This window comes from Clupea harengus, chromosome 12 (assembly GCF_900700415.2).
Source record: "Clupea harengus chromosome 12, Ch_v2.0.2, whole genome shotgun sequence".
Classification (NCBI taxonomy): Eukaryota; Metazoa; Chordata; class Actinopteri; order Clupeiformes; family Clupeidae; genus Clupea; species Clupea harengus.
Window position 1 is genome coordinate 12,798,667 of NC_045163.1, and position 16,730 is coordinate 12,815,396.

At 43.2% G+C, this 16,730-nt stretch overlaps 1 protein-coding gene across 1 annotated transcript in view; it reads right to left on the reverse strand.

The window, feature by feature from the left end:
- Window positions 1-80: 80 nt before the first annotated feature.
- Window positions 81-16,730, reverse strand: part of megf10 (multiple EGF-like-domains 10) — a 65,697-nt gene continuing 49,047 nt past the window's right edge. The window contains exons 13-25 of the mRNA XM_012842495.3: window positions 16,355-16,457; window positions 12,035-12,181; window positions 11,046-11,180; window positions 10,537-10,665; window positions 6,580-6,708; window positions 6,088-6,216; window positions 5,428-5,556; window positions 4,937-5,164; window positions 4,506-4,624; window positions 4,149-4,272; window positions 3,012-3,056; window positions 2,662-2,868; window positions 81-2,286 (exon numbers count right to left, since the gene is read on the reverse strand). Of these exons, the coding sequence (XP_012697949.2) occupies window positions 2,117-2,286; window positions 2,662-2,868; window positions 3,012-3,056; window positions 4,149-4,272; window positions 4,506-4,624; window positions 4,937-5,164; window positions 5,428-5,556; window positions 6,088-6,216; window positions 6,580-6,708; window positions 10,537-10,665; window positions 11,046-11,180; window positions 12,035-12,181; window positions 16,355-16,457 (1,794 nt within the window). The 3' untranslated portion in view covers window positions 81-2,116. The remainder of the gene's footprint in view (window positions 2,287-2,661; window positions 2,869-3,011; window positions 3,057-4,148; window positions 4,273-4,505; window positions 4,625-4,936; window positions 5,165-5,427; window positions 5,557-6,087; window positions 6,217-6,579; window positions 6,709-10,536; window positions 10,666-11,045; window positions 11,181-12,034; window positions 12,182-16,354; window positions 16,458-16,730) is intronic.

Sequence of the window (16,730 nt, forward strand, 5' to 3'; positions counted from 1 at the left end):
AAAACCCAGATGTTACCAATCACTTAATGAGCAGGATAGGCCTTGTACATTCATGTACAAATGCAAACCAATGCACAAACAACACCTTTGTCGTTTTATTGTAAAGCAAATTGCACAGACACAGAAGCTACTGGAAAACAAGTGGTAATCCGAGGCATACGTCGCTATTCAGACTTTCTTTGGGGAGGGAAACAAAAACATAACAAAATGTGCAATTTCAGTGAGTTCTCTGACAAAATAAAATAGAAAACAGATTAAGAGAAAAGAACAAAACAAAGCAGAATATACTATATACATGTACATACACACTAACCAGCACAACTGATGAAAAGCTCAGCTGCCCTGATAGTCAATCTGTTTCAATTATCTGACTGGCAAAATGTACCCATGAATCAACTGACATACAGAGAAGGCTAAAGTAAAATGTGATCAGGCTTGAATGAACATGTTTGTATGCGGTACACAACTAAAAACAGTCACATGTCAAGGTGATAAACACTGGTCAAACAATTGTGGATTTAGAGACTCAAAAGAGATTTCTTGTGGATGGCCTAGATGCCAAATGTGATATTAACCAAATACTCCTGCTTAAGTAATATACAAAAGTAAGGCAGAGTGCTATGTGCACTATGCACACTAACACCGCACAAATGTCGTAATCATCCCCTACAGTGAATTACAGCTATGTACACATTTTTGTACAAACAAATTTAATTCCTGGCTCAGACAAGTTTTAAGATGGATCCATAGTATTTATTAAAACTATCGTGACTAACTATTTTGCTATTAACATGGAAAATCTAAATACAAGGGAGACCTAATTAGTCTACTTGCAGATCTAAAATGGGTCAGCTCTCCCTTCCGTTGATGTTCTTTACATTAGAATGCAAAAGGCCAGCTTAAGCATCTTTTTTTTTTGTCTAAGGACAAAGTTGAGAATAGAACATTCCTCTGACTTCACTTCACAGAACATAAGACTTGGTTATGTTTGAGCAGATGAAACTCAGTCTAAAGCCAATAACTTTAAAATCTCATCATGTTCATTTACAAATTGTAAAATATTGTGTGTGCAGAGAGAATAAACATAACCAAAAGTAATGAATTACTACATCACATTAAACTGTAATGACACTATCTTTTTGGATGTAGAATGGAACATCCATATAATTAGAATTTCGATGGGAACAGCCATTCTACACAACTGTAGCAAACCTCCTGTAAGGGCCAATTCTAATTTGATATACCTAATACAAATTGATTAGACCATTATTTACTGAGTTACACAGTACCATTTGCCAGATAGAGTTGAAGAGAATTTTCTGGGGTGTCATTTTTGAATGAGCTAGGGACCTAAAACTGAAGGATCTGCTCCAACTAAGAGCCAATAGCAGGAGCAGAAATACTTATTATGGCACTTTGACCTTTGGTTAAGTTTAGTATTGATCATTCAGACTAAGACAAAAACTGTCAAAATACAATTAAAGAGACACAGTAAAAATAATTCCAGATGTGATGACATACAGTACTATACCCACGCTAAACTAAAACATAACTACAAGTCTACCATTTCAAACACACTCACATTCATCTTATTCTCCAAGTTCTAACACTGAATATGTTTCCATTCATCATTACAAAAATAAAATGAGGTTTGCTTTGTATTCTCATTCTACATTTAAGAATAAAGGCAAGTGATATGTCTCTAGTGAATGGAATGATTCGTTGACCGTGAGCCATCAGGTATGTTTGACGATCTAATTAATCAGAAAGTTATTAAATGTAATGCTGATATTCCTGGTTGTGCGCCTAGCCATTCCAGAGCAATCTTTAAAGAGAGGACAACAGCAGTGAATAATGCGTGTGTGAATCCAGGCTGAATAACCATATTCAGTTTCTTTCAAAGAAAAGCGTGCGCAAGAATGATTATAGTGAGGATAAAAAAAAAAGTTTAAAAAAGTAAAATAAAACAAACCAAAATGAATCTAAGTGATGGATACATTAGCGACTGGAGAATACGCAGAGAATGAGCACACAGTACGCCAGCGCATGAAGGCCACTGTTTGGTGGAGCCCTGGAAACAGGCTCATGGTCTCTGTGAGGTCTCTTAGAGCTCAGCTCAGTCACTGTCCAGTTCTTTGTGAGGTGATGGTGGGCTTTCTCGTGTGGGGAGAACGTCGTAGTGACTAGGGACGTGGCTGTTCTTTGGTAGGTCGTATGGGTCCTGGGTAAAGGGTCCGTTGCAGTTGTTGTTGCCCGGTAAGTGGATACCATTGAACACTGTAGGCTCTGTAGAGGAAGAGAAGAAACAGCAGATGAACATGAAACTCTTGATATTTAATATTGTTATATACATTATGCTGTACTGTGTGTTATTCTTTATTTTGTTGTTGTTGTTTATGTGGAATTTTTTTTGCAAATATGTTTTGTTACTTTGGACAAATACCATAACTATAACTATGAAATTACTATGAAAACTATGATCTGCAGCTCACTTTGCAAAGCAGCTGAGCTATATGGCCTTATGCTAGGTGTTAAACAACCCTGTGCATGGTTGTAGTTAGCTAGCTACAGATTACCAGCAAAGAGTGAGATTTGGAATTCTGCAGTGTTTGTGGCTACAACACACTCATGTACTCTAAAATGTTTTCCACGGTGACTCACCAACTTCGTAGACGTTCTTGTTGGTAGGGCTGGAGTTGTGAATCTCAGCGTAGGGAGAGTCGCGTCTCGCCGGTGACTTCATCTCCACGTAGCCACACTCTGTGTTCTTGGGCATCAGCAGCGGCGGGTCCTTGATGGTGGCATAGGGGTTCTCCGAGCTGTTGAGGGAACTGGTGCTGGCATGGTAGGGCAGGCCCTTCACCAAGTCTGGGGAACCAAAGACGGAGACAGAGATGGACCAGTTAGGAACTCAACAGAAAAAAAAGCCCTCATTTGCTTACAAGTAACAAATCACACTGGTATTAACCATTAAGTTCTAAAATTAGAAAATAAATAATATTGGACATTACCTCTTAGGGATTTCCCCATGTAGCGTCTGTCAACTCCATAAGCTCCTGTAGAAAGACAGTACAAGAATAAGTGGTCAATTCTTCATCAGCTTTGTTTACAACATATTTTCACATACATTTATTCATCTGGCACATTAATTAATTTGATCTAAAGTGTGGGTGGATAGAACATAAGCCAATCAAATGAAGAGTCCCACAAAGATATGATTTGGTAACATTGAGGGACTGTACCAAACCACCGTAGGGTTACACAAGCCTGTTTAAATGTACCAAGGGAGGTGCATGTTGTGAGTGGTGCATTGATAAGGTGTGTGATGGCAGAGAAGAGAGTGGGTACGATGACTTGCAGGAGGCAACAGGATCTAGAGAACAAGTGGTGGGATAGCAGAGGCTCAGAGGGGGGGGGGTTATAAGGAGTGGTGCTCTTTTAGTGGGAAGATTTATATCCCACTTAAGTGTGGAACTAAACTACATGATGATACATAAACATTATGCAATGTGGGGTTTTAATTCTGTATAATAAAAATGTACAGCTTGAAAATACATATTTACACTGTCAGAAAGCCACCATGTTGATAAGAGCCGCTTTTCTAAGCCTCTACCAACATCAAAAGCTTCCTATATTTGGCTACATTCAGAGAATTGGAATGAGAAAAAAAACATTTCTCAATTTCAGACAATTTTCTGCTTATAAGAGTGTTCTCTCAACCAGAATGAGGCATCAAAATGGAGACTTTATCATTTTATTTACCAATGCTTTCATCCTAGCCTAGTTTACTGTCCCCGAACTCTACAGAAAACAGTTTATTGTCTTGAAATTTGTTTCTATTTTTCTGGATTATTTGTATTCCCACTTCTTAACCTCACCTAGACTGTTCATGCAATAAAGCATTTTTTTTAGTCTTCAGTGACCCAAATGATGCTTAAAATGATTTAAATAATAATAATTGTTTTCTACTTTTTGTTGTACCACCCATGAAGCTTTCCTTTGTCTTCTGCTTTTCTGAGAGCTTAAACCGTCATTACATCTGCATCGGATCTCACTCATCAGCATGTTCCTATGGTTCTTACCCAGCTCATTGAAGCAGTTCCTATGGTTCTTACCCAGCTCATTGAAGCAGTTCCTATGGTTCTTACCCAGCTCATTGAAGCATCCCCCCTGTTTCCAGTCGGCAGGCAGAGTTCCTGTGTGGTCCATCAGAGGAGGCCTCTTCCTGTGGTCCATGTTCTTCAGGTTCACCATCAGCTGGTTGTTCTTCGTCTGTTTACAAGTGATGACAGGGAAAGCAAAATGGATGACCAAATCAATGGGTCTCAAGTGAGAACCAGTCAAAAAGAAGACAATCGTAGCTACACTGCAAGCATCCTAACTGTCAGATATTGCAGGTGTCGAATGAATGACACTTCAACACAAATGGAGTATGGTGCCTGGCCTTTTAATAATCTTTAGGGGGCATCTTTGAGTACGTGATGAAAAGGTTTGAAGAGCCTTACCTTTCCATATGGCAGGTTGTTTACATGGGGAGGACTGGTGCATTGTGTGAGTGTGTGGTAGCTGGGGTTGGAGAAGTAGTTGCTGTTGGGGTGTCCCTCTGTGGTCTGTGGAATTGTCTCTGAAAAACAGATTAGCTGTCGTAAGACACAGATACAACTAATCCATTCTTATATTTATTACCTCTGTTTGAGAAAAGAAGTTAAAGCGGCATGGTAGGACATGAAATACTAAATCGCACTACCAAAAAGACCATTAACTGTATTACCTTAAAGACCATAGGAGTGGTCTTAAGCATGGTTTACCGTAAAGACAATTAGAAAAAAGGACTGGTTTAATACTAACTTACATTACTGCAAAGCTAGAATGTGAAAAGTCCAAACAGCACTGATGTCTAAATCTCCTCAACATCCTCCTCAGAGTCCGTGCTCACCTGCGATGGCGTAGTCGGCATTGACCCGCATGGCAGGGGTGTAGGTGACAGCGGGCATGGTCGGCTCCTTGCCCTTCTGTTTCTTCCGGTAGATGATGAAGAGGAGCAAGAGGAGGAGCACCAGAAGGACCAACACAATGATGCCTGTGATCACTCCAATCTGGTAGGAGTCCACTGGCAGCGCAGTACTGGTCAGGCTATTCAAGGTCCCCACAATGATAACACCAGCTGGACCGGAGAGAACAGAATTAATCACTTTAATGACACGCTTCATGCTGACATACCATACCCGCGAGAAAATAAATGATGGTATATGATTCTAACAGTGCGTTGTCAACGGCACCCATACTTATGCTATATACTAACTTAATAATACTATATTGTAAGCATTTTTCAGTATTTATTCCATACATTTATTTACACACATTGTAATATCTTTGTTTTTGAATGGGCACTCTACACAGGAGAGCTGGCGTGTAATCCATCTTTACCTTGGTCACATCTGGCTCCTTTCCAGCCGGGGTTGCAGTAGCAGGTCCCAGTCATGTGGTCACAGGTGGAGTTGTTGAGACAGTCGCACACCTGCCGGCAGCCGTAGCCATAGGAACCAGCTGGACACTCTGAAAGTGTACACAGACAATTTGAAAGTCACGTTAAATGCTACATGCCACAATGTGCCACAATAACTCCCTTTAGCACTGTGCCTGCCTTTACAAAGCACTACAACTGCAACTACATTGTTTTTCATGCAACCTTTACAAGCATTGTCATTTTCGGGTTAGAAATGTTTGTTCGACTAATTTGCAGACCCCCTGTACACTTCTGTTAACTTGTGTTCCCACATCTTATCTCAGCCTCTCACCTCCCTCTACTATGCAACACACTACACAGCTGTCTTTAACTGTGCCTCCTTTTCCAGTACAAACTAATGATACACTGGGGGAAAAAAAATTGTTATCCAACACATTTGTGAAAAGCCATTAGAGTGGACTAGGGGGCATTTGTTGTAGTAATGTTTTTTTGGTAATGGGAAACAATGTCACATGTTTGCAGATGATGTTTCTCGGTAATGGCAGCAGCTTCTCATAGTGTTTCATCATCAATCTTTGTCTGGTCTCCCATGAGCCCTTGGTGTGTGATGCAGGACTCACTTTGTTCACAATGCCTTCCCATGAAGCCTGTGCGGCAGGTGCACTGGCCAGAGATGTGGTCGCAGTCTGCCCCGTTCTGACACTGGCAGATCTGGCGACAGTCTTTGCCATAGAAGCCCAACGGACAGCCTGCAGAACATGCATACATGAGACCCACATCCATGTTGTATTACAGGAATGGCCTTACGAGGCCTGCTGTTTGTTCTCATCTGAGATGAATCATGTGAAGGTTTGGTAATATATAATGATGTATGCTTTAGAACTTTGCCAGAGTACAGGTAAAAGTCTCGGCACACTGTCTTTGTGACTTTGTGAAATGTGCCAGCCATTTGGCCGCTCTAATGAATAAGGTACTTGGAGTCGAGAAAAAAATTGTAGAAAGATGTACAAGGAGAAAAGAAAATAAGTAAACAAAAGAGAGAAGTGAAAAGGAAAGAAAGAGAAGAAAAGAAAAGGAAAGGAAAGTCAAATAAAAACAGAGAAAGGACTCACGTTGGGTGCAGTAGAGGCCGGTCCATCCTGGCGTGCACTTACACTCTCCATCATAAGCACTGCAGTAAGCCCCATTGTGACAGTTACACGTGTGGATGCAGTTGGGTCCCCACTGGCCAGGTGGACAAGCTGGAAAACACACATGCAGAATTCAGCATGAATCTCAACATTTCAACAAGTAATATTGACACTCTGACTGAGCATACGGTCCAGCACACACTCAAAGCATATTTAATGCTGTCTGTGGAGCTAGCAGCATTTGAAGCGCTGCACAAGGCAATTGGTTATGAGTGAAGGTATTTCTTTACAGACAACAAGAGCACATTGTATTGGGTCTTTTATTTTCTGAGTCAATAGCCTTCATCTCACTTGCATTTTAATAGCCTACCCTGACAAGTCTTAAAGTGCTTATTTTCATTTTACATAATTTAGCTTTTGGGCTCTACTAGAATAGATTTACATGCTTCGGTTATCCCAAAACACATTACTTTTCTCGTACTGAACATCTCTATTCACCCTGAAACCCTTTGTTAGAGCTCCTGTCCTAGACCCCCTTCCCGATGAGCCCTTTGTGCTCTGATTAGTCAGCTCCATTGTCATTGGGCAATAATGATTGTGTTCCAAGATTGAGTCATCATATAACAGAGGACAAGGCTGGAATTCCAACTAGGTGTTTCAGGCAGCTGAGAAGTGGTTTGGGCAGGAGAGAGTTGCTCCCTCTGGCGTGTTCTTTGGGCTTTTTAACTTTGCAGACCACTTACATGCACAAAACGCTATACAACACACCAAAAGATGGGTGAAAAACCTGAAAAACATTAGTACTAAACCTATTGAAACACTACTTTTTCCTCGTTTTTGTGACCTGGGGATAGTTGATTAAGCTAAACAGGGAGTGGGGTCCAAAGCAGCCAAAATGGGTTACAAATAAGAATTTAGAGAATTTACAGGAGGTCACAACAAGAAGTGAATAATCAGTGGACATTCACTGCAATGCATTACACCAATTATGTAAACAAGCCTTAGTGTAGCTTTTGCATCCAATATGAAGCGATTAAATCCCTCAGTTTTCTGACGGCTGTGAGAGGTACGTATGTAAGACTTCACCTGAGCTCCCTCTCTGTCTGACAGCCAGCCATTGCAATGACAGTGCCATTTTCCGGCTGAATGGTCCGACAACTACCAATTAATTTGTTTCTGCTCCCAGCGCTTCTTTTTAGCGATGACCACGATGGCCCGGCAACCACAGATTGGAACCGCAGAATCCTGACGCGGTTTTCGGAATGTGCGATGCATGTCAGAATCGTAGTCAAAGAGATCCATCATGCTCTGACTCCTATGGTCTACGACAAGACACTCAAGACACCGAGAAGCTTGTTGAATAAGGCTATCAAAAAGCTTTGTGACTTGTCAATTTGTGAATGATTCCCATTGTGATGGATTAAACTATTTTGTACCAATTTGAACATAAAAGTAGTGGGGGCCCTCAAGGTCATCTTTGGAGCCTTTTCAATGATCGATTTCATCTGCTCAAGCAAATGAGGGTCAAATTTGCTGTCTCAGAGAGAATAGCTTTTAGAGACACACAGAAAATGAAAGACAGATGCTCTGCTCTGCAGACAGTAGCAGCTCATTCAATAATTATTCCCCCTGGATTCCTCTTCGCTCTGCACCAGACATGCCCCTCTGTAAAAAATGCCAAGACAGATTCGGCATGACAACCCTAAGGTTCATTTCAGAGAGGGACTAAAAGCCCTGGTGTCCTTGTGAACGGCGCCAAGGTTACATCTTTCCAGACGTCCCACGCCACGCCAGCCTGTCTCAACTTAAGATAACTAGGCCTGTCTTGTCGCATCACTCAACTAGCAGTAAAGAAAACATCGACTGGCTGGCTGGCCGAAAATATGCAGGCGATGTGAGGACTGCCTTCCTGGGGGTTGGTGTGTGTGTGTGTGTGGGGGGGGGGGGTCTCAACGACCCCCCAAAAGAAATAATAATATGAGAACACACACAGTCAACAGTGTTGGAACTTTTTTGTTAAGTGTTTGAGTTGGATTGGCCCATCCAGATTGCAGCTGAATAACGTGTTTCTCCATTTCACAAGACGCCTGTCGAATCACCGCCACGGGACCTCGTAGGGAATAGCGGTGGATCCGGCCCACAACTATGCAGGACCTGCCATCTGCGCAACTGCTTTCTCTCCACTCAGGCTGCCAGAAACACAACGTGTCTTTATCTGGAACAATCACCTTTCTTTGTTTTTCCTCGCATCATAACTCAGCATCAGTATATGTGCTTTTTGTTCCCCTGTTGCTTTTCATGCACCATTCGAACCATAAAACAAATGTTGAAAGGGTAATCCGTCATAACACCGCAGGGTTTGTTTGATTTGGTGAGCCTTCTTTCTGACCACCAGGAACTATAGATTAGGGAAGTCGCCAATGGCAACAAAGCTGTATGAAAGCAACACCGAAAGGAAAACACCTGCGGGTTTCCAATAAGATAGGTGTTTGTCAGAAAGAATATTTACACTGGCAATCATTTCAGGATGAGTATTTTACATTTCAAACATACAATCAGCATGTTTGAGGTCATAGTTCCACATTAAGTGCCGCTAGAAACTAATCTAATCTAATGCTGAAGACACTATTACCAGTCATGTTCTGACAGAATGACAACTATGAAATCATGATCGTGTTGACATTCTGAGTATTTCCAATGCTCAGGAAATTTCCTGAACCCAACCAATAATGTTTTTGTCTTTTGTGTGGATTGGAGAATAAAAAAGATCCTATCACAATGTATTTACACAAGCAGAGGAAGTAATCTGGATTGAACTGAGACAACTGAGACTCGAGGAAGGTAGAGAGATTGATCTAACTGAAAAATGTTTCTGCAAATACTTTTCAAAGCGCATAGTCCCTTCACCACTCTTCAGAGGATATTCCAGTGATCAAGTTTGGCCAACAGGGGGCACCCAAGGACATTCATTGACACATGGCCACTGACTGAAGAGCTCATTAAGGGGATTTGCCCTCTCAGCGTCTTCTCCTAAAACTCTATCTCCTCAAGGAATTCACATCTAAAAAGCCAGTTATGTAGTGTGAGTAGAACATATCTATGTCTGGAACCTAAATGAGTTTGGGAACCTGAGAAACCCAAGAAGCCATCCCTGAGGTGAGGTGGGAGTCCCAACACGAAGAGGCTCCAGGGCTCCTTCGCCCAGAGAATGCATAAGGGAGGGCCGCGCCTTCACCCCAGCTGTGTTGGCAGGTCATCTGATGAGGTCAGAGGTCGGCAGGGGGTCACCATGGATTCCATGCCACACAGAAATATGATAGTGCTAGGCACGCCAGTGTGCCCCCTGACTGTTACTGGTGTCAATGAGTGCTTAATCAAGAGGAGCAAAGCCCCTTTTACACTGGCACTGTGGGGTCAAAGGTCAAGTGACATGTCACACCTGTTGCGTGGGGACTAAGTGAGAGTGCCACATACACATTTCTGCAGATCTAAGGGACACGTCAAGGGCCAGTTGAAGGGTGAGAAAGTAAGCGAGGCATTTAGAGAGCAGGAATTACTTTTGTCATACATGGATGAGAGATATACCAACAGTATTATAGTAATATACCAAAAATAGTGTTCCCCTGTAGATTAAGTGTCCTCCGGTACCATATACTTACACTTTAATTGACTGATTGGGACAGCCCTATGGTTAGGTTTGGGGATGGGTTAACAGTTTATGACAGTACACCCTTACATTAGAAGTGCATTACATGAAACCTCTCTACTCTTGTTAACCTCCTTGTTACATACTTCAGTTCATTGTTTCTAAGGGCACTTCATATAAAGTGGGAGGAAAGATAGCACATGGTGATTGACGGGGTGGGTAGTTTATTGGTTTTGTGCAATGAGAACAGGCTTAAAGGATGAATCCACCGCTGAATGAGCCGATGTACTCACGCTGCGAGCAGTCGCTGCCAATCCAGCCTGGGTAGCACTGGCACGAGCCGTCTATGGGGTTACAGGTGCCGTTGTTGGTGCAGGTGCAGGTCTGCGCACAGCTCTTCCCATACCTGCCTCTGGGACACACTGTCAGAGGAAAAAGGGTGTATGTCAGGGACCACTGTAAACTCTAACAGTCCTACTGAGGCAGCAGTGGGGATGTAATTGAGAGGAGATGTTTGTGTGCAAAATGTATCATAATTCATCTCAGTGTTACATGCTTGTGCAACAGCAGTAATGGTGTCGCTGTGGTTCGGAAAACCGCCCCAATGAATCAGTTAGTGGTGTGGTAGTGCTAATGTTATTCTTGGTTAAACCGCTCCAATGAATCAGTTAGTGGTGTGGTAGTGGTAATGTTATTCTGGGTTGATGGACAATCCTGCCAGAGACCACAGATTAACTGGGCAGTGGGCTACGATGGCAGCTTGACATGGGCATGGAGGAGGAGGATGAGGAGCGAGTCTCACCTTCGTTGCAGAGTGCCCCTTTAAAGCCTGGCAGACAGTCGCACTGCCCCGTGACGTGGTGGCACGGCCCTTTGCTGTGGACACACTGAGGACAGGCCTGGCTGCAGCGGTGGCCAAAATACCCTGGCGAACAGACTGGGGGGAGAACAGAGCAGGGATGGAAAAAGTCATTTAATCCAGGCGAAGGCTCTCCATGATCTCAGTGTGGATATTACTGCCTCATTTGAATTTTCAATGCATTTTAAGGGAAAGGTCATGTATTTTGTCCAAAATAATTTAAAAAGTCATCCTGCAGCAGTCAGGAATCATAACAAACTAAACCTCCATTTTGTTCACTTTGTTTAAAACATTAGTCCTTCTGGCAAAGCATTGAAATGTAGTTTGTGTTGTTTCTTCGTGATATAAAGCTTTATTGTACTCCTGCACTCAAATTCAACCCTCATATGCTACCTTTGGAGAAGTTTCTGAATGTCACAAGATAGTTTGTCTTCACTTCAAGTTGTTTACTTTGTACTGATCTCATGACTCTTACTGCTATGTGCACTACAGTGGTAAAAATAAAAACACAGTGCTTGCAATAATTTGATACTATAACTGCTAGAAAATAATGTTTTCAGTGTTTTTGCTCGATGGTTGCTAATGGTTGCAAAATGGAGTGTCTGTAAATGGTTCAGGATTCTGTTTTGAGTCCACATCATACTAGCTGTAGGGTTTAACTGTTCCCTCTTCAGAACAATAATAATACTCTGAGCAAAACTAGAAAACATAGTCACACTCATAACCCATATACAAAACACTCCCTGAACACACGCATACACACACACACACACACACACACACACACACACACACACACACACACACACACACACGGACACACACAAACGCAGACAGACAGACACAACAACAAACACATACAAACAACCAATACACACACACACACACACACACACACACAAATACAAGTGAGGGGTGTGACTGGTACTCACTGCGTTGGCAGGTGGTTCCCCTGTACCCGGGCGCACACTCACAGGTGCCCTCGTCAGGGGAGCAGGACGCTCCGTTCTCACAGTTACACGGCACAGAGCAGTTAGGGCCCCACCGGCCCTCAGCACACACGCTGTCACAGTGGATCCCTGAGACACACACACACACACACACACACACACACACACACACACACACACAAACAGCAAAACACACAGAGGGTTACTTCTGCTTTGCTAGTCATAGAATTGTGTGTGAGCACTGACACGGACACAAAAAGACACAGACCCACACTGGTCATGATACATGGGCTCATAAATGTAACTTGGTGCTCCATCACAGGTCCAAGGTCATTTTCTTCTACTTCTTTCTGTGCCCAGATCTGCTCACAACAACCCACAGAGGTGATTCTACATCAGTCATTAATAAAAGCCCAGCACTCTGCCATGAGACCTGTCCGACCCCACGCCAGACTTGAAAGCCTCCACTTCCATACATCTGTGCAATAAATCCACTGATGAGCTTCATTCACTTCCTGATTAGGCCTGGTTCTAGGATCCAGCTCTCGCACGGGTGCTGTAAATCACCCCGCACCCGCTCTCCTTCCCCTGCACTGGCCTCTGGCCAAGACAACATGGTGGGAACATAAAGGGCCTAATATAACATTAAGGCGAGGGTTCTTACACTGTTTATGTGGCCTGGTCATAAAGTACGGTTTGTTTTATGGTCAGCTGACTGCACTGTAAAACACTTTACAACTTGTGTACATTGTCCATAAAAGGGCAAAAAATCAAATGCTAAAACCAAACAATTTTTTTTTTTCTATCCTAGCCACAAACACAGCGGGACATTGTGGAACGGAAATTTGAGGTCAGTTAATGAATCGATTAAATGAAATCCATAAGTGGCGCGGAGAGGCTGGTGAGCTTCGCAGTGGGAGATCGCTACCACGCTGCCAGCGCTTGTTTTCATTTTGGAGGGAGAAACACAATATGGCAGTTGGAAGTGATGTGATTGCATTGGCAACAACAACTTGGCAAGAAGGGCAAAGGCTTGTGTGACACAGTTCTTGCCATTCTCTAACATTAATCTGATATGGTCAATTAAAAAAAAAAAAAATCTGTCCCCTGGCTTTAAGCAGCCGGGTTTCAAAACAACTGACAAATCATAAGACCTCACGTGTACCAGGGTTACAGAGAGAGGCTAAAAGAAAAAAGAGAGACGCAGAGAGAGAGAGGCTCAAACATACTTAATCAATTTAAAGTCAACTTTAAAAAAATATATCTTGGTTGCCACCACAGAGACACAGAGTCCCTTTGGCTGGGAGAAAGGAAAAAGAGACAATGGCTTTGACCAGACTGCATTGCAACCCTTTAGGCTTCATTCAGATGTTTTCTCTTGTGCTTTTTCAGGTGTGTGTGTGTTCCAATTTGCCTTCGAATGTGACTTAAATTTGACTCCAGTGTGAATCATGAAATTTCCTGAAATGACACGCACGTGTAAAAGCATGTAAGCAAATCCTCCGTCTAGTGCACCACCGAACATGGAGAAAGCAGTTATCACTGGGTGGCTGTGCGAGTTATGTTTTCTGCTCTAAAACTAATAATGAAGCGAAGGATACTAAAAACGCTGCCTTACGGTGGAAACCCATGACACCGTTACGAGCGACGCGATATTCTAATCCCATGCATTTCAACGGGAGCCAATCCATTGTGACGTAGACCACCTTTTTGGGCGACGCGACCGATAAAAGTTTAAAAATGTTGAATCCTATGCAAATGAGGAGCGATTTTTCCCGCAGCGGCCAATCAGAATGTTTGGTGTCGTCTCTGACAGTTTGAAAATGCTATTTCCACACGCTACAACACGCCCACTCAAAGTGATGGAAGCGTATCGCGTCGCTGTCATGGGTTTGCACCGTTAGCCCCTCTGGCTTTCGTTTCTGCTTCCCCCATAGACAAGGGTCCATGAGTATGCATGGCCTAAAGACATGAAATGACAGGATACTGCAACGAAAACACGAATTTTGAAGTGGCCTGTTGAGATTTCAATTATTGCACACTTGCCACATACATTTATATACGATTTATTTAAAATTAGTTTTGCTGGTCAGACTGCCACCAAAAATCAGGGCTGTGTAAGGGGGAAAAAATCTGATTTTGAAAAATCTGAACACAGCCAACATCCATATGGAGATTAGGCCCTATTGAACAGCACTGTACTCAGGACTCACTCGTACCCCCCCTAGCCCACATACACACACACCCTCTCACCCAGTGCCAGGGTTCAAAAGGGAAGACATGGGGCTACAGGGGGTGATTTAATCTGTGATTTTAGCATGTCTCACACGCCACAAGATACTCCTCATCCTGGAATAAAGTCAAATCAAATCAACAAATTACTATTCCTTCTTTCTTGCTCCCTCTCCTTCCCTCTCTGCCTCTCTCAATCTCTCTCCCTTTTTCTCCCTCTCTCTCTCTCTCTCTCTCTCTCTCCTTCTCTAACTCTCTCTCTCTCTCTCTCTCTCTCTCTCCGTGGGCGATAAGCAACATTGTGATGAAGTGCTGTGCCAAGAGCCTGGGACAAAGAGTCTTTTGAGGGGACTCAGCGCGTTGCTAGGCGATGGCAAAATGTTGGCGATAAACTCCGGCTAAGTAGCCCTAAAGAAATGCCTGCACATTTAAAGGCCCCGCTATGCCAAGCAGCAGCATCAGTATGCTGCCGGCATCTGACCACGAGAGATGAGTTCAGATTCAGAGATTCAGAGACAGACTGAGAGACAGAGAGAGAGAGAGAGAGGGAGAGAGAGAAGGAGAGAGAGAAGGAGAGAGAGAGGGAAGACACATGGAGGAGGAGAAGAGAGAAGAAGGAGGAGGAGAGAATCTCTCTGGCATCACAACCACGTCTCCCTTTAGGAGATGATCTATATTTATTTAAGTTTATGACAGAGCTTTGTAGTTTTGTAACTTGTGTTTTTGTTTACCGCATTGCAGCTACTGGTTTACACATGGCAGAGAGCAAAGGGCTATTTTGAGCACAGACACTATAGCCATACTACTGAGGAAAACAACTCGAATGCAGAATATCTTTACAGCGCATACTAAGAGCACTGTAAACAGCAACTGTGCTCTTCTCTCTTTGAAAAGCCCAACAAATCTATTCCAAGTCTTTATAGAGTTGAGTATAAAGATATCCTTTTTTTCATTTCGCCCCAAAATGTTGCCGGTGCTGCAAACTGATGGAGCAACAAACACTTCCAAACATCAACAAGGCTCACACTGGACTTCTCATGCACATCTCATTAATTTTGTTTGCACGTACGTCCTTTGGATACCCAGCAGGCAATGGGAACAACATTACACTGTTTAAATTCCTTCCAGTGTACCAGTGATGGCAGAACTTTCGTAATCATTTCATACACCATCAACACCTCACTTTTCCCACAGTTTAGTTTCCACTTCTCTTGTGGAAGAATATCTTTCAGGGGTGTGACATTTTGGCTTACATTGTTTTTCTCCAAAGCCCCCTCATCTTAAACACCATCATAACAGACACTCAAGACTTGATGAGGCACCTCCATTTACGTTTGTTGACAGGAGAGAGACACTTATGGATGCCAGAAGCGATGGTGTTAAAGTCCCACTGAGGGTTTTCATGTTGGGGTGTGGAGTGAAAGAACATCTGATTTCTCAGCGTGGTGCTTCCTCGGGCATGGAGGAGGATTAGTGGCCAATTAGTGCGTGTGTCTGGGGCTGAGGCGGAGGCTGAGGCCGGGGTGAAATGGGAACCAGCTCACTCTGACTACACCCCCCCAACCAACCCCCCCCCCCCAACCCGACGCCCCAACCACCACATGCTGACGTGTAGCTCAGAATGCTGATGAGAGTTTTACACAACCCAGCAGCAAGAGTGGCAACAGCACAAAAAAAAACATTTCCCAACTCGGCGGAGCGGCAGATACTGAAGCAGGGTCTGGGCCCCGTTCTGAAAACCAGTTTAAATGGTTTGTTTTGTTATGGAACCACACTCACACTTCGGCACTAAAATGGTTCCTGTTGTCATAGTGGTGTGGTGTTGTAGGTGCAGTAGATGAGAGACGGGTCACAGTCGGACTCCCCACTAAAGTTCCAAAAGTTCTAATGTCCATCCTATCAAGCTGAGTGTAACCAAGCACTGAGCTTTTCTACAGGGATGAAATCCCATGATAAATACCGTACCAAACACTAACTAGAATTGGCTGTGCATAAAATCACATGGCCATTAACTACAGGTAAATACGAATGTAATTGTATTTGTCCCTGGCATCTTGGCATCAGTCTTACCTGTCCATCCCGCCAGGCAGCGGCAGTACCCAGTGGACGGGTGGCACCCATCAGCATGGCTGCAGTCACAGCGCTCCCGACAGTCCATGCCATAGGTGCCATCCTGCAGGGGTCAAACAATATTAAAAAAGAGTCTTAGATCAAGTCAGTGGTCTTGGCTGACCTGCATTTCCTGGTTACCTTGGTTTGATGTCATGTAATATATAAATGGATAATTTTTTATTCTTGTTGCTATTCATTTCAGAAAATAAATATTTTGGAAGAATATTTGTGAGGTCAGCATACAGCAGGAGGTTTAGATTACAGCAGTCATTTCATGTAGAGGTATCTATTTACTTTTTTAAACAAAGGTTTGTTCAGCTTAGTGCAAGGATTG